The sequence below is a fragment of the Rhinopithecus roxellana genome, chromosome 1 (assembly GCF_007565055.1).
Source record: "Rhinopithecus roxellana isolate Shanxi Qingling chromosome 1, ASM756505v1, whole genome shotgun sequence".
Lineage (NCBI taxonomy): Eukaryota > Metazoa > Chordata > Mammalia > Primates > Cercopithecidae > Rhinopithecus > Rhinopithecus roxellana.
The window spans coordinates 136,211,317-136,236,674 of NC_044549.1; the positions used below are offsets into that span (position 1 = coordinate 136,211,317).

General features: G+C 36.4%; 1 protein-coding gene across 3 annotated transcripts in view; it reads right to left on the minus strand.

Annotated features, from left to right (window-relative positions):
* Window positions 1–25,358, minus strand: part of PIK3CA (phosphatidylinositol-4,5-bisphosphate 3-kinase catalytic subunit alpha) — a 92,390-nt gene that overhangs the window by 30,664 nt on the left and 36,368 nt on the right. For 2 of the 3 annotated variants that reach the window (XM_010373943.2, XM_030931830.1), the window contains exons 2-7: window positions 11,087–11,514; window positions 10,361–10,570; window positions 8,694–8,944; window positions 6,746–6,991; window positions 5,952–6,037; window positions 575–680 (exon numbers count right to left, since the gene is read on the minus strand). In XM_010373943.2, coding sequence (XP_010372245.1) covers window positions 575–680; window positions 5,952–6,037; window positions 6,746–6,991; window positions 8,694–8,944; window positions 10,361–10,570; window positions 11,087–11,438 — 1,251 coding nt within the window. In that variant the 5' untranslated portion in view covers window positions 11,439–11,514. Of the gene's footprint in view, window positions 1–574; window positions 681–5,951; window positions 6,038–6,745; window positions 6,992–8,693; window positions 8,945–10,360; window positions 10,571–11,086; window positions 11,515–15,103; window positions 15,800–25,358 lie in introns of those variants that run through there. The other variant, XM_010373950.2, reaches the window with a different exon arrangement.

Consider the following 25,358-nt stretch of genomic DNA (forward strand, 5'->3'; position numbering starts at 1 on the left):
AATATGAACCAAAGCAAGCATGAGATATTTGCATGCAATGCCTGTTATATAGTCACTTTGCATTTAAAAAAATGGTATCAATAAGAACTCAAAACACATTCATCATAAATAAATTCCTGAAGCTCTCCCAAGGTATTCTTCTATATTTATTAAAAATAGGTTTGATTTATTATTTTCTTAAATAAAAAATAACATCCATTTTGTCAAAAAATTCAATCAGCGGTATAATCAGGAGTTTTTAAAGGTAAACATAATTCATGGGAAGGGCAACATCACACACCGGGACCTGTCGTGGGGTGAGGGGAGCGGGGAGGGATAGCATTAGAAGATATGCCTAATGTAAATGACAAGTTAATGGGTGCAGCACACCAACATGGCACATGTATACATATGTAACAAACCTGCACGTTGTACACATGTACCCTAGAACTTAAAGTATAATAAAAAAAAGAAAAAAAAAAGATTTACTTTATTTATACGTGTTTTATTTGTCAAATAAACATCTATCTTTACCTAAAAAAATAAATAAAAAAAGATAAAAGTAAACATAATTGTTCCTTTTGAAATACTTTACCTCTTTAGCACCCTTTCGGCCTTTAACAGAGCAAATGGAAAGGCAAAGTCGAGCAGCACGAGGAAGGTCAGGAATGTATATATCATAATTCAGCCATTCATTCCACCTATGTAAAATTTTAAAGAAAAAATAATGTATCAAAAAAAGTCTTCATCCAAAGTATATAAATGACTCCTACAAATCACCAAGAAAAAGATCAACCAAACGAAAAACAGGCAAGAGACTGTTTGGAAAGGCACTTTATAAGATCATATTCAAATAGTTAAACATGAAAAGGGAGTCATTATTAGTCATACAGAAAATGAAAATTAAAATCTTATGGAGATATCACTATACATAAGAATGGCTAAACTATAAAGACTGATGATGCCAAGGGGTGGTAAGGTCATGCAGTAATAGGAAATCTCATACACTTAGAGTATGGGGGTATAATTTGTTACAACCAATTTGGAAAGCATAATCAAATAAAAGTGAGCATATGTATTCCCTGTGACCCAGCTCCAATTCTAGGAATAAAACCACAGAAATGTGTGCATTTGTTAAAAGCAGAAGACATGGGTATTTATTTACTTTGTGATTGAGCTATACAATTATGGTTTGTATACTTTTATGCATGTGTGCTACATATGTCACTAAAAAACTTATTTATATTTATAATATATATTTATATTATATAATATATACATAATATAAATACATATTATGAATATATATTTATTATTTATATATATATAATTTTGCTCATAAAAGTCAAATAGAAAAGGAAAACTAAACAAGGTAAAATGAGATTTCCTATTGTGATTATATTTAGTTACTTTCATACATAATATAGTTTTATCCAAAGGAATCCACTAATCTAAATAAATCAGTAGGTAAATAAAGTGATGGATACATAAAGTATTTGAATTGAAAAATAATTATTTTATAAAAGGTAATAAAACTTCACATTCATAAGGGAAGAATAAAACACTGGTACAAAAAGTGAACAAGATAAAAAAATTATTCAAATTTTAATGACAAATTTCCTCAATTTACTGGGTGCTACATGTGAAATTATGTCTGTCTTTGGTGAACATATTTGTAAAGAACCACATACAATAAACAGTTTTGTATTTTAAAATAACATTATAATAACGAATAGAGTATGGGCTCAGAAATCAGACTGGAGTAGAATCTTATTTCCCCTTTTTCACTAACTGTGTGACCCTTGCTTTGTCTTTTGCCTCCTCTATGAAATGGGACTAATAATAGTACCTACCCTCATAAGGCTGATAAGTATCTCATAAAATTAAATGAGATAACACAAGCAAAGGAATTAGAATAGCAATTGGCCCATGATAGAAGCTCATATGTTAGACAGTAACTTTAAAAACTTTTCAAATGTCTTCTTTATCATTCTGGTCTAATCTTGATTATAAATAAAATAATTTTTAATCAACAATAAAATAGTATGAAAATTATATTTTTAATTAGCTAAACTAATAAACTTCATCAGTAAAATAAGTTCCATTTATTCTAGTATTTTTGCTCAAGTATGGACAAAGATTATTTAAAATATGGTCTATTTATAGAAAGAAGACATACTTAAAATGGGGAAATTTGGCAAGAATTCTAAAAGTAAAAGAAACAACAAATATTATTATTATTATTATTATTTTTTAGAGACAGGGTATTATGTGCCCAGGCTGAAGTGCAGTGGCTATTCACAGGCATGACACAGTGCACTACAGCTTCGAACTCCTGGACTCAAGTGATCCTTGCCTCAGCCACCCTTAGCCTCCTGAGTAGCTGGGATTTCAGACGCATACTACCATGCCCAGTAATAAATATAATTGTAGAAACACATAGAGAAAAATGTTATGGGACTTAAGTCCACAATGATTTAGAAAAAATTAGGCCGGGTGCAGTGGTTCACACTGGTAATCCCAGCACTTTGGGAGGCCAAGGCGGGCAGATCATCTGAGGTCAGGAGTTCAAAACCAGCCTGGCCAATATGGTGAGGCCCCATCGGTACTAAAAATGCAAACATTAGCTGGGCATGGTGGTGGGCGCCTATAATCCCAGCTACTCAGGAGGCTGAGGGAGAGGCTGCAGTGAGCCGAGTTTGTGCCATGCACTCCAGCCTGGGTGACAGAGCAAGACTCTGTCTTAAAAAAAAAAAAAAAAAGAAAAATTAAAGATACATCTACTTAAATGTACCAGACTTTTTATTACTCCTAAATCTTTAGAAGTGCTCATAAATTAATAATAAGTGTTCTATACTCTTTCTAAGAGAGCTATGTCCTACCAATCTACTTGTTCAGCCCTATGCTAACAAAATAAAGCATGTTTCTCTTTTCTTCTAAAGTTCATTCATCCCACAACACACAAACACACACACATATACACACGCTCAATTAAGTTCTTTGTTTCTAGAAAATGGTTGCGTGCGTGTATATAGTCCAAATTGATTCTGATTCTGGGAGATACTCATAACACGAAGAAATCATAAAGCATCTAATTTAGCATAAAGGAAGCAGATTTGAAACAAATAGTAAGAATTTTTAAAATCTACTTTTCTATCTTTTTAGTAACTTCATATTCACTTATCTGATTTTTTGTTTTTGTAAGCACAGAAAAGTTTAAGAAGTTTACTTAAATGTTCACACTACCACCATATATACTTCACCTTTTAGACTACAGAACGCTTAAAGACAAATATAGACCTTTCTAAATAGCTATTTTACTAAAATTTCAACATTTTAATCATATATTATTAAATAAATTTATCTTTTACTTTTTTTTTTTGAGTCAGGGTATCACTCTGCCCCCCAGACTGGACTGCAGTAGTACGATCATGGCTCACTGCAGTCTCAACCTCCCTAGGCTCAGGTGATCCTCCCACCTCACCCTCCTGGGTAGCTGGGACTATAGTTACACACACCACCATCCCAGGCTAATTTTTTGTATTTTTGGTAGACCGTGTTTTGCCATGTAGCCCAGGGTGGTCTCAAACTCCTGGGCTCAAATGATCCATCTGCCTTGGCCTCCCAAAGTGTTGGGACTATAGGCATGAGCCACCACACCCAGCCTACCTTTTACTTTTATAAAGCTAGTTTAACTTTTGGTACTTGAAACAGCTAGCTAGGATAATTCTATCCAGTATTATTCTGGCGTCTTTGCTTGGGGCTTGTTGAACTCCTTGGATTGATAGGTTTATAGTTTTTAGGATTGATAGGTTTATAGTTTTTACCAAATATGGAAAAATTCTGGCTATTATTTTCTAAAATGTTGTTTTTCTTTTCCTCCTACAACCACCCCACTAATCAGTGTGAGGCATACAGTATGAGTGGGATATAAACTCTTGTTTTGGCAAGAATTTAAAAAGATCCTGGCTGGGCATGGTGGCTTATGCCTGTAATCCCAGCACTTTGGGAGGCCAAGGTGGGTGGATCACCTGAGGTCAGAAGTTCAAGACCAGCCTGGCCAACATGGTGAAACCCCTCTCCACCGAAAATACAAAAAATTAGCTGGGTGCAGTGGCACGTGCCTGTAGTCCCAGCTGCTCGGGAGACCGAGGCAAGAGAACTGCTGAAACTTGACTGTACTCCAGGCTGGGCCACAGAGTTAGACTTCGACTCAAAAAAAAAAATCCTGAAGTTGTTTGTTGTCACAATCTCATTTCTGACCTGAATGATATGCTTTTTGACCTACAATGGTTTATGTAGGCTGAGGAACTATCTTCCTTCCCTGTGGCAGACAAGGCTACCATCTCTTTGAACTTTACGTAGGCTCTAGAAGGGTGGCAATCTTTAGCTACAAGACCAGAACTTTTTCTTGAATGTCTCAGAACTCAGTCTAACTTCATTATGAGATTTACTTCAGGAGGAGTCACTAGTTAGCTCTATTGTTGTTTTATTATAAAGTCCAATAACAATTTGAGTTCTCTTGAAATATTACTGCTATTATATTCAGGGGTACTCTTATTCCAAAATGGTTCTATAGAGAGAAGCAAAGAAATGCAGGATAGTGAGCTATTGGATTATACTACTTTTTATTTCTTCATCACATCCAGGCAGTAATAATTTAAAATCCTCCCCATAACTCCCTCTCCCCCCTAATAAATTAATTTGCTCTCAAAGACCCTTTATTTGAATATCATAAATATCTATTCTTGGGAGTGATTTGAAGGAAACTGCCTCAGGGTAGTTTGGTTATGGAGTTGTTTGCTAACTCTTACTTCTCCTTCATGTGAATGATGATGGAGACAAGAAAAGAACAAAATGCTAGGTTTTTAATCTAACGTGGGGAATCATCAGCATAAAACTGTAACCATACTCTGCTCTCTTTTGTTACAATGAAAAGAGACAATCAGAAACTATTCTGATAAAACTTTAGACAGAATCAATAAAATAATCCTGTGACTGATACTCATTTGACATTTCTGGTTAATTTATTAAAATATAGCTTGTATAAAGCTAATGATGAAGTATAAAAAAATACTTTTTTTTTTTGAGATCAGATCTCATTAAGGCTGGAATGCAGTGGCAGGATCATAGCTGACTGCAGCCTGGAACTCCCAGGCTCAAGCAATTCTCCTGTCTCAGCCTCCCTAATTCCCCAATGGCTGGGACTACAGGCACGTGCCATTGTGCCTAATTTTTTTTTTTTTTTTTTTGAGACGGAGTCTCGCTGTGTCGCCCAGGCTGGAGTGCAGTGGCTGGATCTCAGCTCACTGCAAGCTCCGCCTCCCGGGTTCACGCCATTCTCCTCCCTCAGCCTCCCGAGAAGCTGGGACTACAGGCGCCCGCCACCTCGCCCGGCTAGTTTTTTTGTATTTTAGTAGAGACAGGGTTTCACCGTGTTAGCCAGAATGGTCTCGATCTCCTGACCTCGTGATCCGCCCGTCTCGGCCTCCCAAAGTGCTGGGATTACAGGCTTGAGCCACCGCGCCCGGCCATTTTTTTTTTTTTTGAAATGGAGTCTCGCTCTGTTGCCCAGGCTGGAGTGCAGTGGTGCAATCTCAGCTCACAGCAACCTCCCAGGTTCAAGAGATTCTTCTGCCTCAGTCTCCCGAGTAGATGGGATTACAGGCACCTGCCACCCTCTGGCTAATTTTTAAAATTTTCAGTAGAGTTGGGGTTTCACCATCTTGGCCAGGCTGGTCTCAAACTCCTGACCTTGTGATTCACCCACCTCAGCATCCCAAAGTGCTGGGATTATAGGCGTGAGCCACCGTGCCTGGCCAGTGCCTAGCTAATTTTTAAGAAACACTTTTTGTAGAGATAGGGTCTTGCTTTGTTGCCCAGGCTGGTCTAAAAAAATATACTGCTTTTCTTGATCACACTGCTAAACACTAATATAACCTTTGGAAATATAAGTCTATACACTTCCTCACCTGGGATTGGAACAAGGTACTCTTTGAGTGTTCACATTGTCACATAAGGGTTCTCCTCCATGGTAGATACCTGTTCGAACATAGATCTAAAAGAAAAAAGTATGTATTTACTAATGTATACACTCAACATACACATATGCACACACTACATAGACTCAAATATAAAACCACGGAATTTTTGTTCAGATATAGCTTGGTTCTCCTTTTCTTCACATATATAATAAGTTAATACTGATGTAGAATCTTCACCAAAATTAGTTGCTGCTTTCATCCACTAATAACAATGGAGACATCAGACCACTGAAACATAAATATAGGCCCACAATCCCTTTAAGGCAGGTATGTAATTCAGAGTTTCCATATTTTAGAAAGCTAAATTAGTAAACATACTAAATACTACTTCCTTAGCTGATGAAGCAGTACCTCATAAAGACATTAATATTTCTTTAATAAGATACATGAATATTTATACTAAGTGGGGCTAATAAAGATTATAAAAACCCTCACTTAAGGTTGGCTCAGGTCTTTCTGCCAAACGAATTCCATAAAACTTTTGATTTTAAGAGCTAGAATTGTGAATATTAGAATTATTAACAAATGACTGTGAGCTGTATAATAGCTAAGGTAGATGGAAGCTCAAGTAAAATTCATGATATATTTTTACATTTGGAGATTTGGGTGTTCTCCTAACCATCTGAAAACATACTACAGGTCAACAGATTACTGCATAGTTCAAGAAAAAGGTTATATAAAATAAATTCTATAAAATAATAACCATTAGCATTTGACTTTACCTTATCAATGTCTCGAATATTTACATTCACGTAGGTTGCACAAAGAATTTTTATTCTGAGTGCACTATTTATAACCCAAAGGGATTTTGTAGATGTTTCTCCATTCATATATGGTGTAGCTGTGGAAATGCGTCTGGAATAAGATGGCATTGTAAAACAGTCCATTGGCAGTTGAGAATAAAGGCTTTCTTTAGCCATCAACATCAAATTGGGCATCCTCCCAAGCATTATACAGCTTCTTATATACTGTAAGAGATTAAGGGGGCGAGCCATTTCCTGTAAGGTTTTTCATTTTAAAAGTAACATGTAAGAGTATTATGAGAATGTACATATTAATCTGCAAAGGCGATAAACATTATAGACCACATTTATTAGTAGTTGCTATAACATTTAAAATACTAACATTTAGGATTTAGGTTGAAGCACAAGATCAACCAAACACTTCTGAATATAAATTGCATAAAGAAAAAAATTAAGGTCAACTTTTGAAACTATAGTTCTACCCTTAACTGGAGGCCAAAAAAGGAATTAAAAACAAGGATCACGGGATACTCATTATGAAAACATTGTATTTGGTAACAGAAAAACAGTATCACTTAGGACACCTCTGTCATTCAATCTATTAAGTCATATTGATGTCCCACCCAAAGGCTGCTGTTCACTTGCTTTTTTGTCCAAACGTACTGAGAAACATTAGTTTTGCTAAAATTAAAACAAAAAAACACAAATAGTGGAGACCAGTAATATTATGGATAAATATTTACAAAAAATACTAAATACACTGGTCTAAATTTTGAAATGGTAGTTAGGATAGAGATTTTTAATATAAAGGTTACTGTATACACATTATTTTCCTACCCATAAGCCCCACTAGACAATAAGCAACCTGAAGGCCAGGACCAAGTTTTATTTGGTATTGTAAATTAGTACTTGACATATGCTTGGCACAAACATAGTTGCTTCTTATAGGTATTTATTTAATAAACAGAAAAAGAGAGTAGGAAAGTACCAATAGTATATCTTAACAGTAGGTCATGGATTTTTTGAAATGTCTCTTTCAATCCATTCCAGGGCCACTGGTTGGAGGGGATAAAAATCACGAAATAGGCTGGGCACAATGGCTCATGCCTATAATCCAAGCACTGTGGGAGGCTGAGGTGGGAGGACTGTTTGCGTCCAGAATTCAAGACCAACCTGGGCAATATAATGAGACTTTCTCTCTAAAAAAAAAAAAAAAAAATTAGCTGGGCATCGTGGCACATGCATGTGGTCCCAGCCACTTAGGAGGCTGAGGTGAGAGGATTGCTTGAGCCTGGGAGGTTGATGCCGCAGTGAGCCATGATCATACCACTGCATTCCAGTTTGAGAGGCAAAGCGAGACCCTGTCTCAAAAAACAAACAAACAAACAAACAACAACAACAACAAAACTCATGAAATAGCTATATTTGGGAGCTAGAGTAACTGCCAACATTTTCAGCCTCTCAAATGAATTAATCACAGAATTAAAAGAATAAACTTACAAATGGTATTTACTAATATTACTTATCAATAAGTATATTCTAAAAATACAGATACTTGGTTGGGCGCGGTGGCTCATGCCTGTAATCCCAGCACTTTGGGAGGCCAAAGCGGGTGCATCATGAGGTCAGGAGATCAAGACCATCCTAGATAACAAGGTGCAAACCCTGTCTCTACTAAAAATACAAAAAATTAACCAGGTGTGGTGGTGCGTGCCTGTAGTCCCAGCTACTCGGGAGGCTGAGGCAGGAGAATGGTGTGAACCTGGAAGGCAGAGCTTGCAGTGAGCCAAGATCATGCCACTGCACTCCAGCCTGGGCGACAGAGTGAGACTCCATCCCCGCCTCAAAAAAAAAAAAAAAAAGATGCTCATCCTCAATGTGATTACTTTTTAAATTAAAAATTAATATTTTGAAACTTGTTACTCACCTTATACTGACTCAGAGGATATTTTTCTAGGAAGTATTCATCACATCCACACACTTTTAAAATATACTTGCCCTGATATTCTAAAACACAGAGTTTTAGCTGTTCAGAGGATAGCAACATACTTCGAGTTTTTTTCCTGATTGCTTCGGCAATTACTTGTTCTGGTACACAGTCATGGTTGATTTTCAGAGTATACTTCTGCTTGTCATTATTTGGAGAAACTATTACCCAAATCACCACTATTATTTGCCCTATAACAGGAAAACATTATTAGATGCAATCACCATATCTCATTTTTCAAGGGAAAAATTTCAACAAGTGTGCACTATTATTACTTTATCCATATCAGAAATGCTTTTTAATCAGCCCAATTAAAACTAGGTAAATATCAGTAGAAATAGAAAATGTTCATATCTGAGTGGGCTGCCAGACCATTCCCAACTCTCATGTTTTATGACAAGCACACAAAACTGTGACAAGTGGGTCACAAGTATCTGAGACCAAACTAATTTCCATTCTAAACTGTATGACATTACTGCATGGGTACCGCCCCTATGAACAGAGTGATTCATGATGGTATCAAAGGTTCGACAGTGCCTAAGGTGAGAGTTTCTGGTAACCATGGGAAGTAAACAAAGAACCAATGGAAACTTAAAGATGTTGAATTAGAATGACAGAAAATGTGAGGGAGGAAAGGTAAGAAAATTAAGAGGGGAGAGGAAATGGATTGTCTAATTTTCTCCTTTTAAGATTAACTAAGCCAAGAGGCCAAAAAAAAGAAAAGAGAAAGATGGAGAAAATGGGAAGACAAACTATGTAGAGAGGCTTGGGTGTTCACAGTAAATTTCTTTCAAGTTGTCTATATGTTGAAAATTTTTCACAAGAAATGCTGGCGAAAATGAAAAAAGCACTTCACTTAAAAATATATGCTAGAATAGAATTTTGAAAGATCTTATGTTGCATTAAACTACTTTGAAAAATACGGATAAAATAGTAATAAGATGTCTTAACTTAGTCTACTGACAGGATTTGATATTTAATAGTGTGTGAGAGTTAACTCAAATTGGTAATTTTACTTTGTTACCCTGAAAAATACAGACATTTATCTGATACAATGACATGTATTTCGAAAACAATATAGTTTATATAGTTTCCTGTTCACTAATTCTAGAAACTGATACATTAAATGTCAAAAATCTACCTATATATTATCACTCATGATCAGAATTACTGCATTTAATATTTAGGAAAATTACTTATTTTTTTCTGGTGTATTTATTATATGTAACAACAAGAATGTATAAAGTTTTCCCAAAATTTCATGAAATGTTTCTATTTATACTTGTTTTTATTTATGAAAAGATAATCAGCTCTAATTCTGAATCCTAAAAAATAGTAAATTTCAAACTCATATTTCTTCCGCTTTATAGACAATTTACCAAGAAATCAGTATCATATTCATACAAAAATTCAACCAATAAATATTGATTGTACACAATTTGTATTTAGCATTCAACTATGTCTTGTCAGTATAAGCAGTCCCTGCCTTCAAGTAGCTTACTATCTAGCTGGAAAAAAAAACAAACAAAAAAGACTATACAAAGATTTAGGCACAGGCAGAAGACTGCATTATAGTAACGATTAGAGTAGATTAGTCATTTTCTTACCTTTATCTAATTTATTATATATGTGCTTTGGCAATTCTGGCGAAGATTCTACATTTGGAGGATAGACATACATTGCTCTACTATGAGGTGAATTGAGATCCCTAAGATCCACAGCTTCTTTACAAACATTCAGAATATTTCTTCGGAAGTCCTGTACTTCTGGATCTTTAACCATATCAAATTCACACACTGGCATGCCGATAGCAAAACCTTTAATAAAATTACATAAAGAATATAACATTCTATTACATACATAGTATGAACATGTTTTTTTACAAACAGGGAACTCTGTAGATTTGGAAGATCACAAGAGAGTAAAAAAAGTACCTCTAGGTGAAAAAAAATTTTTGATGAATGCATATATATTAAGAGTTGATAAAGTCCCAAATACTTTTAATACATAAAAAATAATATATTCAGCAATTTAGAGCAAAGGCAGCAAACATTCCTATCAATCATTTTTAAAAGAATAACAAAATTGAGATATAACAAATGTAAGTCATCCCCCAAATGATATTTCTTAAATAAAACCTTATGGAATAATATCAAGGTGTTAAAAATAGTTCCATAGTTCAATAGTAAAATATACTTTAGATTTATAATGATTTTTATTTAGAAAGCTATTTAAGATTACGAAGGTATTGGTTTAGACAGAAATATTTTAGTAAGAGACAACAGTTAAGCTTCATAGTTATTTGCATTTTAGAATAGGATACTGTATCATACCAATTTCTCGATTGAGGATCTTTTCTTCACGGTTGCCTACTGGTTCAATTACTTTTAAAAAGGGTTGAAAAAGCCGAAGGTCACAAAGTCGTCTTGTTTCATCAAAAAATTCTTCCCTTTCTGCTTCTTGGGTAACACTTACGAAAATGTAAGAAGATTCATCTTGAAGAAGTTGATGGAGGGGGTATTTTCTTGCTTCTTTAAATAGTTCATGCTTTATGGTTATTAATGTAGCCTCACGGAGGCATTCTAAAGTCACTATCATTCCATTTGGTAGTAAACATTCTACTAGGATTCTTGGGGGCATCAAGTGGATGCCCCACAGTTCACCTGATGATGGTCGTGGAGGCATTGTTCTGATTTTTTGCAGGTTTTACATATAAAACTACTTCAAGGAATTAGATGTATGGTTGTCCCAAAGCAGAAACCTAAATCAAAGAAGGAAAACGTAAGTTAAAAGAGATACAACTACAGAATACATTTATAACATTGCTAAAATGTAAAAACTAATTTTCCATGGTTTGACGTGATTAGGCTAAGAGGTAATAATTCATCTTAAATATTTTAATCGAGACTGTTGCTCTAAATTAGGCTATAAAGAATTTATTTCAGCAGAGATTAGAACAACCACTTGTATTTAATTAAATTTAATAAAGTAATTTAATAAAACATTATATATATTTGAGTGGATTTTCTAAGTCAGGTTTCATCAAGCCAGAGATAACGCTATGGGAAGAACGAAAAGCAAGCTGCAATTCAACCCACAATTCCCGCTGCATATCACCTTTATTATTCTCTTCTATCTTATGGAACAACAGAATTTAGGCCAGAAAGAATCTTTTAGATCATGGGTCCACTGCTCTTATTTTAAAATAAGTAAAACCATGCCTAGAGAAGTCAAATCCTTTTCCTTTTTCACTCTCTGCCCTCATTTCACTCTCTGCCTCATGTAATAATGAGAAATTTTATGGCTTAGTCTTTTCTTTCTTAAATCAATCTTTGTAATTTTCCTTTTTCTTTTTGTGTTGATTCTTATCTAGGTGATATCTTAGACATTCTGTTCTTAAAGTATGATTTCGGTATATATTCACAATATTAGAAAGTGTCATCAATGATTTTTCCTTGAAGTATGAGGATGAATTTGTAATGATCTATCTACTTTCTCAAATAACCCAGTCCTAACACTTCTGATTGAAATGAATCTACACATAAATAAGATCCATGACTCTCTTTGTCAGTGCCATGTTCCAATCAGTTTGTAATATTTTAAAAACTATTAAGTATTAATTATGAGTTGAAGGCCCTTAATTTTTTAAGACATAAACAATCTTGGGGGTCTTTTAGAAGATATTATCAAAATCCATAAAACACAAGTTTACTTCTTGCTGTTTATATTTTCTTTTATTCAGTGAGTGAAACTGTAAGAGTATATCAAAAGGCAAAGTGAGAGATACCAAATAAGAAAAAAAAGAAAGCTAAGCTACAGAAATGAATCAAAAAGGCCCAGATAATCTACTATATTTGATTAGTCTATCAGGAATTGTAGGCAACAGCTATAAATGACACTGTTTGCTTATGCACCAAAAGTGCATTGGTGCTATCCCCAGGACTATGTTGGGTGTGGGAATAAATGATGAATAAGATAGACATGGCCCTTGCCTTCACAAGACAAAGAAAAGAATATGAAAATTGTGTGTATGCTGTGTGTGGGGTAATTAAATTCACACTTACAAAACAGAATAAATGCTATCCTGGAGAACTTACAAAACAGAATAAATGCTATCCTGGAGAAGTGCCAGGTTCTATAAAAGCACATAACACGGTCATCAAGTTTGGGGTGGGAAGGTTTCCCATAGTAGGTAACATAAACTTAATCCTTTAAAGATAAGCGGCCAGGCGCAGTGGCTCACACCTCTAATTTCAGCACTTTGGGAGGCTGAGGCAGGTGAATCACGAGGTCAGGAGTTCAAGACCAGCCTTACCAACATGGTGAAACCCCATCTCTACTAAAAATACAAAAATTAGCTGCATGTGGCGGCACATGCCTGTAATCCCAGCTACTCAGGAGGCTGAGGCAGGAGAATCGCTTGAACCTGGGAGGTAGAGGTTGCAGTGAACCTAGATCGCTCCACTGCACTCCAGTCTGGGCGACGGAGTGAGACTCTATCTTTAAAAAAAAAAAAAAAAAAAAAAAGATAAGAGTTGAACGAACACAAGAAAGAGGAGAGGAAACCTGCCATCCCTTACTCCTCTCTCCATCTCACACCAATCAACATCTAACCCATCAACAAGCTTCATTAATTCTCTATTCTGTCTACATTCTTTCAAATACCACTCTTTGTGGTATTTGGGCTGGTCATCACTATTTCTTTTCTGGACCACTGCAAAGGCCTAAATGGTCTCCCTGAATCTATGCCTGCCCCCTATAATCCACGTCCACCTCATAGCCAGGGTGACTTAAAGACAGCGAGAGGGCCTAATTTGATTATACATTTATGCTGTACCAATTCTTGGTTGCAAACAAATAATTATGGTATGCTTCAGAGTTATAACATATAAAGGATGTGAAGAGTAGGAATAGCAGAAATTTTTAGCCTTTTTCCCACCCACAGAAATACAGAAATTAACTGGAAACAATGAAGAATGTAAGAAAATTATTTTTTGATAGTTGAAACTATTTTTCTTCAAACTTACAAAAGAGATCCACTGAACTTATAATATTTAAAATAATTGTCCTATTTCCTACATGTAAAAAATTTCATTGGCTAGTAAAAAGACCAGATGGATCAATCTGTATGAACAATTATAGAAGTGACTTAGAAGTTTTTAAATCTACAAAAAATTTGAAGAATGCAAGGGAAAACGCCAAATGACTACTTTTAAATGACATGCCTGCATAAAAAAGTTCAAATGAAAACAAAACCAAAACCACAAGCCACACAAAAACAGCAGCTGTGTTTATGATTTTTCTCTGCTGAATGGCACTGACAGGTCTCTATTATGGAACTACTGGAGCAACTATTTTATATAATAAACAACAGCCCACAGGGAACCCTCATATGTTCCCTAAGTATTACTAAGAAAGAAGCCTAGTTAGTAGACAGATCACTGGTTTTATTCCTTAGTCTACAGTAGTATATTTATGGGTAATTAACTATTAAATACTCAAGACACACCCTTTTCATTAAGAGAATAAACGTGATTATGGTAATAAAACACTTGTTGATCCTGGAAGGCAGGCACGGGTTGACATTCTGGTAGACAGAATGACAGTCTTTTTATTTGTCAGATGGTTATTTGTCTTCTCATGCCAGGCCTTATTCTGTACAAACCATTACCCCCGGGTTCACATAAAGTGTAGAAGTGGCAAATGGAACTAACATTTGTTTTTTGAGTATGTACCATGTACTTGAGTGGGCAGTAACTCTATTGAGGAAGATATTATCATTTTACATATGAGAAAACTGAAGATCAGAAGTGAAGTCACTTGCCTCCAATACATGGATTTTGAATCCAGGTCTAGATTATTTTAAAGCCCATACTATAACCATGCTGTTATTTGGGTTTCAGTTATGGCCAGGCAATATTCACCAGTAGTGAATAAGAGAATGAGCTCTAATTTGAATCTACACTAGATTCAAATTTTGGCCCCCTTAGTCACTAGTTGTATGGCCTTGGGTAGTTTAGTTCATCTCATTGAATCTCATTTTTCCCATTTGTTAAATTGGGATAATAATGGCATCTACTTCATTGAATTGTTGTGAAGATAGATGAGGTGATATATGAAAAATACATAAGCACAGAGATCAGCACACAGTAAGCACTTAATAAATGTTAAACATTAGCAATAAACTTGTAAAGTATTACCAACATTACCTTTTCAAGCTTATTAGGAATTATACACTGCTGGCACCAGATGGGGTAAGAAAAGGTTTCGGTTTTTGTTTTTTTTTTTTTAACCAAGAAGGCAAGTAAATAAGGAGCTTCATAAAGAAGTTATGTTTCAAGTGCTAATACCTGAAGGTAGCAAGGCTCACACACAAGCCTCGAAGAGTACCGAGTGGAGTGGCTCAGATGCCGGTGCTTTCCCAGCTGCTTCCAGTTCCCCAGATTCCGAAGATTCCTATATTGAAATGTTATAGCTATCTACAGCTTAGGTGTCGGGAATCCCTTGTTATCTCTCTCTACCCTGTTTTTGTTGAGAAGTACCTGCTTAATGTGTCAGTCTCAAGGCTAAGTATGGTACAAAAACAAAGGTTAAAAAGATGCTTTACCCTTCTGCAGTTAAGGGCCTCATAGTTTACTGGGGAATGACTTTAACAATGTGGTAATTGTTACAAGATAGAATACGAACAATGGAAAAGCCTGAGGAGATTAGGGAAGGCTTCAGAGAGGTAAAGTTTCAGTAGAATATTATAGATTAAAAATTTCACAGAGAGGGTATGGCCTGAACGTAAGAGAGCCTATAGAAGGGTGTTCTAGATTGCCACAAGAGAGTGTGTATAAAGTCAGACCATGAAAGAATGCAGCCTGTTCCTGGCAATACAAGCTGTTTTTTATTACTTGAGTCTAAAGTGCATGGTAACAGGTGGAGGATGTGACAAAGAAGGAGAGGTGAAAGGTAGGTAGCGGCCAGATGTAAAAACATGTTAGAGTTTGAATTTTATGTTGTACACTATTAGTAAAAAGAAGACTCTGGGCTGGGGGCTGTGGCTCACACCTGTAATCCCAGCACTTTGGGAGGCTGAGGCAGTAGGATCGCTTGAACTGAGGAGTTCCAGACCAGCCTGGGCTCAAGACCCCATCTCTACAAAAAAAAACAAACAAATTAGCCAGGTGTGGTGGTACATGCCTATGGTCCCAGGTACTCAGGAGGCTGAGGTGGGAAGATCTGAAGCCTGGGAGGTCAAGGCTGCAGCAAGCCATGATGGCGCCACTGCATTCCAGCCTGGGCAAGAGCGAGACCCTGTCTCCAAAAAAAAAAAAAAAGTCTCTTAAGTATTTTGAGCTAAAAATGACATGATGCTTTTAAAATGATTTTTAAATTCTCTCAGATTTCTTTAAAAATTGCTTTTCAAGTGTAGCTTATAATCAAATGAACATTAAAGTGTAAAAATTACATATTCTCAATTGTCTAGAGAAAAATCCCTAAAATTAAGAAATCAGAATATATAACATTTTAAATAAAAGGGCCTTTAGACTACAGAAAAAATTAAATACTGATAAAGAAGATGGAATTATTAAATTTAAAGCAATAGAGGGGGATAAATCACTATAAAATTATGCAATCCTAATGTAGTTTGGAGGTTTAAGGTCACAGAATTAAAAACGTATTTACTAAAAATAAAACACTTTAAGGGTCAAGAAACCAGTCTATTGAGGTTTTGAGTTCAGAATGCCAGGACCAAAGATTCATATGCATATTGACAAATCACTATCTGGAAGTCTTAAGAGTAAATAAATTGGCTTTGCTTATCCTAATTTTCTATATATCAAAATAAGTTATTTCAGTTTGAAGACTGTTCAAAATAGAGCAGTCCTATTTTCTTAGAAGTGTGTGCGTGTGCACCATTCACAATTTACCTTTTTGATGAATTACAGTCCTCATCATAAGCACCAATTACTGGGCTATACTAAAACACAAACAGCAAAGCTCTTCAGGATTACTGAGAAATTTGGTGGAGAGTTGGGGGTACATTTCTGGTCCTAAAATCAACAACCCCAGGTTGCTGAATGCCTCCCATTTCTTTGTTTTCTATCAGTCAATGGTCACTTCTGAGCGAAGGCCAACCTGCCCGATTATAGTAGCATCTCCTTCTTCTAGTCAGCATTGACATGTGACCACCATTTTACAAAGTATAAACTAAAGGCCAACAGACCAAAAGATAATACAAGAGGCTCTGCTGTATGACCTTAAGAGCACAAAATATGTGACAACGGATGCCTCGATCATCAGAGATTTTTGTTTACTTCTTTTTTCTGGTGTTAAAATTACTGTTAAAAGTTACTGTGCTTAGGAAGGAAGTACTTAAACATCTTCAGAAAGCCTGAACCTGCGTTAACTTGTTGGTATGGACTGGTCTGCATCAGCAGTCCAACTGGGTAGACAGTACTACCCAGCAGAAGTAATGATACCTTTAAGAACAACGTAAGTAGCAGAAATAAAGAGTAAAAAACAGTATCAGATTCTCCATTGTCATTTGATTTTTATACTGGAAAGTTTCTTAATTCATTGGGCAATTCACTATTTTGAACACTTGATGAGTACTCTTTCAGACCAAGAAGACAATGACATCTTGACAGCTTGATTTTCAATCCCTAAATTGAAAGCCTTTCTCTATTTACATTAGAATTCTATTTCTAGATTTCATTATTTAAGGCAAGGGTGGTCAAAGTAAGACCCACAGGCCAAATCCAACTCACCACTTGCTTTTGTAAATAAAGTTTTATTGGAACACAGGTAACAAACTGTTTACATAATGTCAATAATACTTTCGCACTGCAACAACAGAGTTGAGCAGATGCTCTAGAGACCATATGGCCTGCAAAGCCTAAAATACTACTATCTGGCATTTTGCAGAAAAAAACTTTGCTGATCCCTGTAATGTATAAGGATTGCCTGGTATCAACTGGATAAGTGCCCAGTGGCTAAGTTATCCCAAGCCCTGCCTCTGCAAACCACAGTCCTGCAGTGTCAACCTAAGTTCTTTAAGCCATTAAGTTAAAATCTTGAAATAGCAAAGTATCTGAGAAGTGATTTAAGTGGGTACTTTCATTGCTAGGAGCTTACTACCTGATAGGAAACTTTTTGTGGAGTAATTCTGAAGTTATCCCTAAACATTGTTCCTCCGAAATTATCTTGTTCATTCCCTCAGTTCTGCTTTCTCTATCTCATCACATACTTGAAAGCTATTAGACTTTCCCCTGGGTCTTTCTCCGCCAATTCCTTCAACCATAATTCAGGCAAGATAGTTTACCATCTCATTTTTGCCATTACTGGATATGCCCTTTTGCTAATATTCATCTCAAAATGTGGCAATGAAAATCTTGTACAATACTCTAGAGTCAGTATTTCCAAGGCAGAGTACAGAAAACTATTACTTGACTACGGATTACCAGTCTCTATAAATACAGCCTAAGACGTTTTCTGGCTTAATTACTTTAAAATAGCAAAAAGTATATTTTATATATTTCAGTACAGGTTTCAATTTCAAAAGTGTATTATGTTTAAAATACTTATGTTTTTAGGCCAGGCATGGTGGCTCATGCCTGTAATCCCGGCACTTTGGGAGGCCGAGGGGGGGTGGATCACCTGAGGTCAAGAGTTTGAGACCAGCCTGGCCAACATGGTGAAACCCTGTCTCTACTAAAAATACAAAAATTAGCTGGGCACAGTGGTGGGTGTCTGTAATCCCAGCTACTTGGGAGGCTGAGGCAGGAGAATTGTTTGAACCTGGGAGGCGGAGGTTGCAGTGAGCCGAGACTGCGCCATTGCACTCTAGCCTGGGCAACAAGAGTGAAACTCCATCTCAAAACAAAACAAAACAAAAAAAAACACCAAATACTTATGTTTTTAAAACATCGATATCTTATCTGCATTAAAAAGTCATTAAAAATAAGAAAGAAAGTTATTTTGAAGCATACCTCAGCACAATGGCACAACTGGCAGCCCGATCAATGCAAACAGCCACAATTTGCTAATAAAATAAGCAGCTTGTATTTGCTAGTTATTTATGTTCCACAAATATAGAAGCTGTTTAAATGTTTGCTGAATGACCAACAGTTTGTAAAACAAGTTTTACCCATACTTTTAGATATATGTTGACAAAACGTTTTCCACTCTCATTCTTAGATAGAGCCAACAGGAAAAAAATAGTTTTGTGGCTAACTCAGTTACATCTCTTTATTTGCTCATGTTAGGGGTCAGGAAACTACACCCCAAAGTATGATGCTTTGACATGATGAGTTCTTTGAACTAAAAAAGTAGCAACAGAACCAAGATCTGACATTCCCCTGTACCTCTGTCTCTCCATCCTCTTCTCTTCCTAAAGTGAAGAAAGGGCTTTCTCTGAAGTTTCCCTTATCAAGAGGGAAGTTTCTCCAGAAGGAATGTAATTGTGAACCCCATCTTCTGGAATCTACATTAACTCCTATCACAGAAGAGGGGACTAGAGGTCTGCACATCCAAGACACCAGGCCCATACAGACTTTTCACCTAGTCTTCTGAAGGCTACTACCTGAGAGACTTTATCCACACAGCAAGACAATTTTTGTTCACAGTGCAGTTCTTCCCCTCACCCTCCAGGAGCCTTAAGCCCTATTTGTTTCTGTAGCTACAAGTACTATTTAAGCTTCAGCCCTCTGGCCCTTATCTGAGTCTCATACTTTGTAGGACCCCTATGCATATGCATACGATACATTTACATGCCTTTTCTCCTGTTAATCTGTCTACTGTCAAGTTTATTTCTCAGACCCAAATATTGAGCCTCCAGAGGAGAGAGAGAGATGGTTCCTTCACCCCCTACAACTCATTAACTAGGAGGAAAAAAAAAAAAAAAGCTTTTCTGATTTTTAAATTACCAAATGAATCTTTAGTCTGATTTGGAACAGAACAAAACTTCCCTCTTCATTTGCTACAGAAACAACATGATTCAAATCTGGGTTAATAATTTGATGGTCTTATTACTGCAGTTGAAACTTACTTTAAATATTTCTAGCGTCAGTTACTACCTTTTTAAATGTTACCACAGCCTTTTATATGTATTTCTATAACTACCTCAACATACTCATTAAAATTATCTATAGTTATGTTTGACCTCCTATTAGGCTACGAATTTTTTCAGGATAGGGTCTTTTATGCGGGGGGTTGTGGGAGGGGTCACTATAATCCTAGAGCATAAAAGAGCAGGAAGAAAAACTAAATTGTTGAAATTACTCCAGTGAAAATGTAACAAGGGCCTAAACAAAGAGAGATAGCAATAGAAACAGTAAGAAATGGATGGTTAAAGAAAAATCAAAAGCACTCAGAGACTCAAATTTGGATTTGAGGGATAAGAAGCATAATTTTAAACAAATTTCACTATAGTGGAGATGCATGGGAAGCAAGTATCCTTCAGTACAATTTTCTGGACCCCAGTTAGGGCCTCTAAAATTCTCTTCCTCTAAGAGTCACTGAGCTGTTTCTGGAGTGAGTCCAAAGGGACAGCTGTAATATACACTAGCTCTGGAAGGATGCATATTATCCATTTTTTTCAAAGTGCTGTCCTTCACCGACCTTTAAAAGCTGGCCATGAGAAAACAGATTTAACTCACACTTTTAGAGAGACCAAAAGACCTTTACAACTTCAGGGTGGAAAATCAAGTTCTCATCACTAGTATGCAAAAAATTTAAATTCCTTTAGTGAGGAACTCCAATTCATTTTCACTATTAAATTCATATTTACAGTGCTAAGAAACATGTTATAAAAATACATTTCAGAGACTTAATGAATTATATAAGACAAGGGTTTCCTAATATGAGGCCCATGAACGGGTTCAGAGAGGATCTGTGCTAACACATTTTTTTTTAATGACAAATAATTAAAGCTTAGGTGAGTAATATTTATAGCAACGTAGACTTCTGATTATCAGTAAATGTGACCAAGGTGGGTTAAAAGAATCCAGTTTGAACAGCAAAATCAAATGGTAAAGAACCATTAATGAAGTATAGATTAATACTTGGATCTTAGATTATTAAAGCATGAATTTTAAATTTCGTATTTTATAAAAAGAAACCATACCAGATACTGAAACGTGTAGTCACTACTTTTCTCAATTTGATTTTTATTTTTTGATTTTTCCTTTTTGTTTTTTTTTTTTTTTTTTGAGATGGAGTCTTGCTCTGTCACCCAGGTTGGAGTGCAGTGGCACGATCTCAGCTCACTGCAACCTGTTTACTGGGTTAGAGCAATTCTCCAGCCTCAGCCTCCCGAGTAGCTGGGACTACAAGTGTGTGCCCATGCCCAGCTAAATTTTTTGTATTTTTAGTAGAGACAGGGTTTTGCCATGTTGGCCAGGCTGGTCTCGAACTCCTGACCTCAAGTGATCCGCCTATCTCGTTCTCCCAAAGTGCTGGGATTACAGGTGTGAGCCACTGTGCCCGGCATACTTGAATTTTAAAAATTCAAATTTTAGTGTGCAAAAAGGACAAATTAAAGTTTCTTAAAATATAAGCTCAATAAAATATAAGCTTAAAATTAAAGCTAAACATTAACAAAGGTGAAGGGAAGATACGATTATGAGAAAAGGTAAATGCACTTAATGTGGAAAATGATACATATTTCATATTATACCATTTAATAGGATACAAATGATCCCACAGTGATAAAGAGTTTTCTACTAAATATTTCTTTTCTTATTTAATTATTTTATTTCTTTCTTTCCTGGGAAGAAGGGAGTCAAGGCAGATTATCACAGTTTCACATAAAAGCAGCAGCAGGTAGTCAGAAGTAAACCGTCATCCTCAGTTCCAATTACCCCAAATCAAGTAACACTGAAAATTCTGTTTACATTTTCACATCAAGAAGACTGTATTTGGTAAATGATGATTTCAAAATACAGAACTAAAAGAATGACTACTATTCCAAATGGAAAAAAATATATTAACATTTGCCTTTGGTTTTCTAGTAGTACAATACTTGGTCTCCAATTCTTTTATTCCTTTTTATTAACCAGCCCACCTTGTGACCAATGGCATGCACTGGTAAGACAGGTGGACAGACTTAGGGGTGTCTCCTGGCCAAAGAAAAGGACAAAAGCTAATCAAACCACAAAGAGAGCCTAACTAGTGACTTGAGCTTGTGCACATCTTTAGCAACACCTGTAGCAAATGAATAACCAAGGAACCTGGAAACATTCTGGAAATCTCCAGATTTTTTTTCAGCTATGGTATTATTTAATATACAGTAGCAAAGAGAACAATGTATATTAACACAATCTAGTCCTAAGCAGAAATGGTCCAACCAGTAGTTTCATTTTAGTTGAGATCAGTGCACCATCATCCTCAATTCCACTGAACCTAGAGAGAACTCTCCAATTCTTAAGTCTTCCTTGTAGGCTCATTTGAAGGTAGTTTCCTTATTTGCAAAAGGTGAATAAAAACAGCTATCACATAGTAATGTTATAATAATTAAATGAGGGTCGGGCATGGTGGCTCATGCCTATAAACCCAGCACTTTGGGAGGCCAAGGTGGGCGGATCACAAGGTCAGGAGATCGAGACCATCCTGGCCAACATGGTGAAACCCCGTCTCTACTAAAAATACAAAAAATTAGCTGGGCGTGGTGGTGGGTGCCTGTAGTCCCAGCTACTCCGGAGGCTGAGGCAGGAGGATCGCTTGAACCCGGGAGATGGAGGTTGCAGTGAGCCGAGATCACGCCACTGCACTCCACCCTAGGCGACAGAGCAAGGCTCCATCCCAAAGAAAAATAAACAAAGAATTTAATGAGATAGTATATGCAAAGTCCTCAGCATAGTGCTTGGAACACAGAAATTCAATAAAGGATCCCTCTCTCTTTATCTACGGGATCAATGTTATCTAAATGCATGTGTCCAGAAAGGGAAACAGAACTTTACTGTTTTAGACTTTTTGTAAAGAGATGGTAGATATTATCTAGTTAGAACTCCTACACTTAGTAAAACACTATTTGGTTCACTGAAGCAACACTTAAAAGAAATTTGGTATCATATAGAAGGTAATTTTTTAAATTAGAAAAAAAAAACCACTTCCCTTATAAAATGACTATAAAGTAGCATCTTTTACATAAAGAGAGAAACAATCCTAAGGTATTTAAGTTTGGCAGCTGTATATCCATTTCAGGACCAACTGTATATACTGAACACAGTGAAAATAGAAGTCTATACACCTGATTGCCTCAATGAAAATTTAACCAATGAGATCAATGAAGAGATCAACCTAGCAAGGAATTGTGGTCTAATATTAAAGGAAATGCAAAATACGGAAGGATTCTTGAAATGTTACTGCAATTTCCTGCTAAGCAAACATTTCAGCTCCTGTGGAACTCAAAGAGAAAAGGTCCTGATGGTTTAACCTTTTACAACAAGTTTATAACCAAACCTATATTGATGATAACTAAAAAAATAGGGCTCATTTTTCTTTGTAATTCCCCTTTACAAATGACTCACATTCCACATACTTCAGGAAGAAAATCCCTCTATGACTTGGAACTTCAAAGATGATGCTAACCACACACTGTTCCATTCTTGATTGATGGATTCATTTTTTTAAAAAAACTATAAAAGGGCTCTACTTTTCAACTTAAAGTCAATGTTAAAACCACCTCTCCTCCCTTTTTCTTCCAAAAGCCCAGGGCTTCACCAAAAGTAACTTCACTCTTTGTTGCCATAATGAAGCTAACACCATTTCGGACTTGGCTGACTTATAAAATAGCTGTTTCCTGGCTGCTTGTGATCTAAAGAAAAAGAAACAAAAGTGTACATTATCCAGGGCCCAGCTTGTTGAGTTCATTAAGAGTTCAAGAATATCTAGATTAACATCTTAATTAAATTAAGAACATCTATGTCATATTGTGAAATATATATTTGGTATCTGTCCTCTCTCCTGGCACACAACTCCTAAATTCCTTGGAATCTCCAAAGTGTTAAGTGTCTTTCTGTATGCTAATAAGTTGACTGGTGGCTGGTAGCCCCTAGGTTGCTTCAGGATGAGGGTTGGTTACCAGAAAAACCAAGGCAAGATTAAAGAATTGGGGCTTTTAGTCCCACCCCTACCTCCACCCCTCCCCCCCTCACCACCTCCTCAGAGGAGAGAGGGGCTGAAGGTTAAGCTGATCACCAATGGCCAATTATTTAATCAGTCATGCTACTTAATGAAGTTTCCATAAAATTCAAAAAGGACTGAGTTCGAGGACTTTCTGGATAGCTGAACAAGTGGAGGTTCCTGGAAGGTGGCGTGCCCCCAGAGGGCATGGAAGCTCCACACCCCTTCCCACAAGCCCTGCCCTATGCATCTTCTTCATCTGTATCCTTTGTAATATTCTTTATAATAAACCGACGAATGTATTTCCCTGAGTTCTATGAGCTGCTCTAGCAAATTAATCAAACCCAAGGAGGGGGTCACGGGAACCCTGATTTACAGCTAGTCAGTCAGAAGCACAAGTAAAACCTGAGGCTTATGACTGTCTAAATGGATGGCAGTCTTGTGACTGAGCCCTCAACCTATGGGATCTGGATGCTATCTCCAGGCAGATAGTATCAGAACTGAATTGAATTACAGGATACTCAACTGCTGTCTATTGAAGAATCTGCTGCAGAATCAACTGACTGGTTGTTGGTGGGGAGAAATCCCCATATACTTCTTGGTGACCAGCGGTCACAGAAGTCTCCTGTGTTGATTGTTGTAGTGTGAGAGCAGAGGAAAAATGGTTTATTTCTATACAATCTAGAAAAAGGTAACATGAGCAATATGTCTTTCAAATCACTTGATCTGATTCTTTTAAAGATCTGTAAGAAGCTGAAGGCAAGATGTTTCTGTAAGTCATCAGGGATTAGAACTTCTCCCCCCGAAGTTTATCAAATGGCTTCTCCTCTTTTGTTTTTATGTTTCTTTCTAGTATAGCTCAATGACTTAATAAGCCTTTCTGTGGCTCTGAATACAACAGCTTTCTTTCAAGTCTTTCCACTACTATGGGTGAGAGTGGAAAACAGTTGCCACACACTGTTCCCCCAGTGTTTCTTCATCAAAAATCAATGGCTATCTTATTTCCTTATATCATGGGGTGAGGACATAATTTAGTCACCATAGGGACTTGTATTCAAGTACTATCCCAGAAAGTGATACTCTTTAGTATTTAGATAAATTAAAACTTGCCTGCATCTCACTGATTAGCCCTATTGTCTTGAGAATGAAGAAGAGATGAGTCTTTCATACCAAACTTTTTACAGTGCTGCCATCATAAAGTGAAACTTGGGTTAGCTACAGGTTTCTTGGTAGAACCAATTGTTCTATCTTCCTTAAACATAACAGTCGGTATCCACAGAGGTGAAAGAATCCCCACCAAAATGCCTAAACAGAAGATTTTCAGTCTAGGCTGGTCCAATAAATAGAGCTATCAACTTTGGGGACAACAGCAGATACAATATATTCACCTAATTGCATCCACATATGTTTCACAGAAGGTCTTTTTGCTCTGGACTATTATTTTCATTTTTGACCAATTCAACATTCCAAACTTAACAGATTTATCTGTACTGT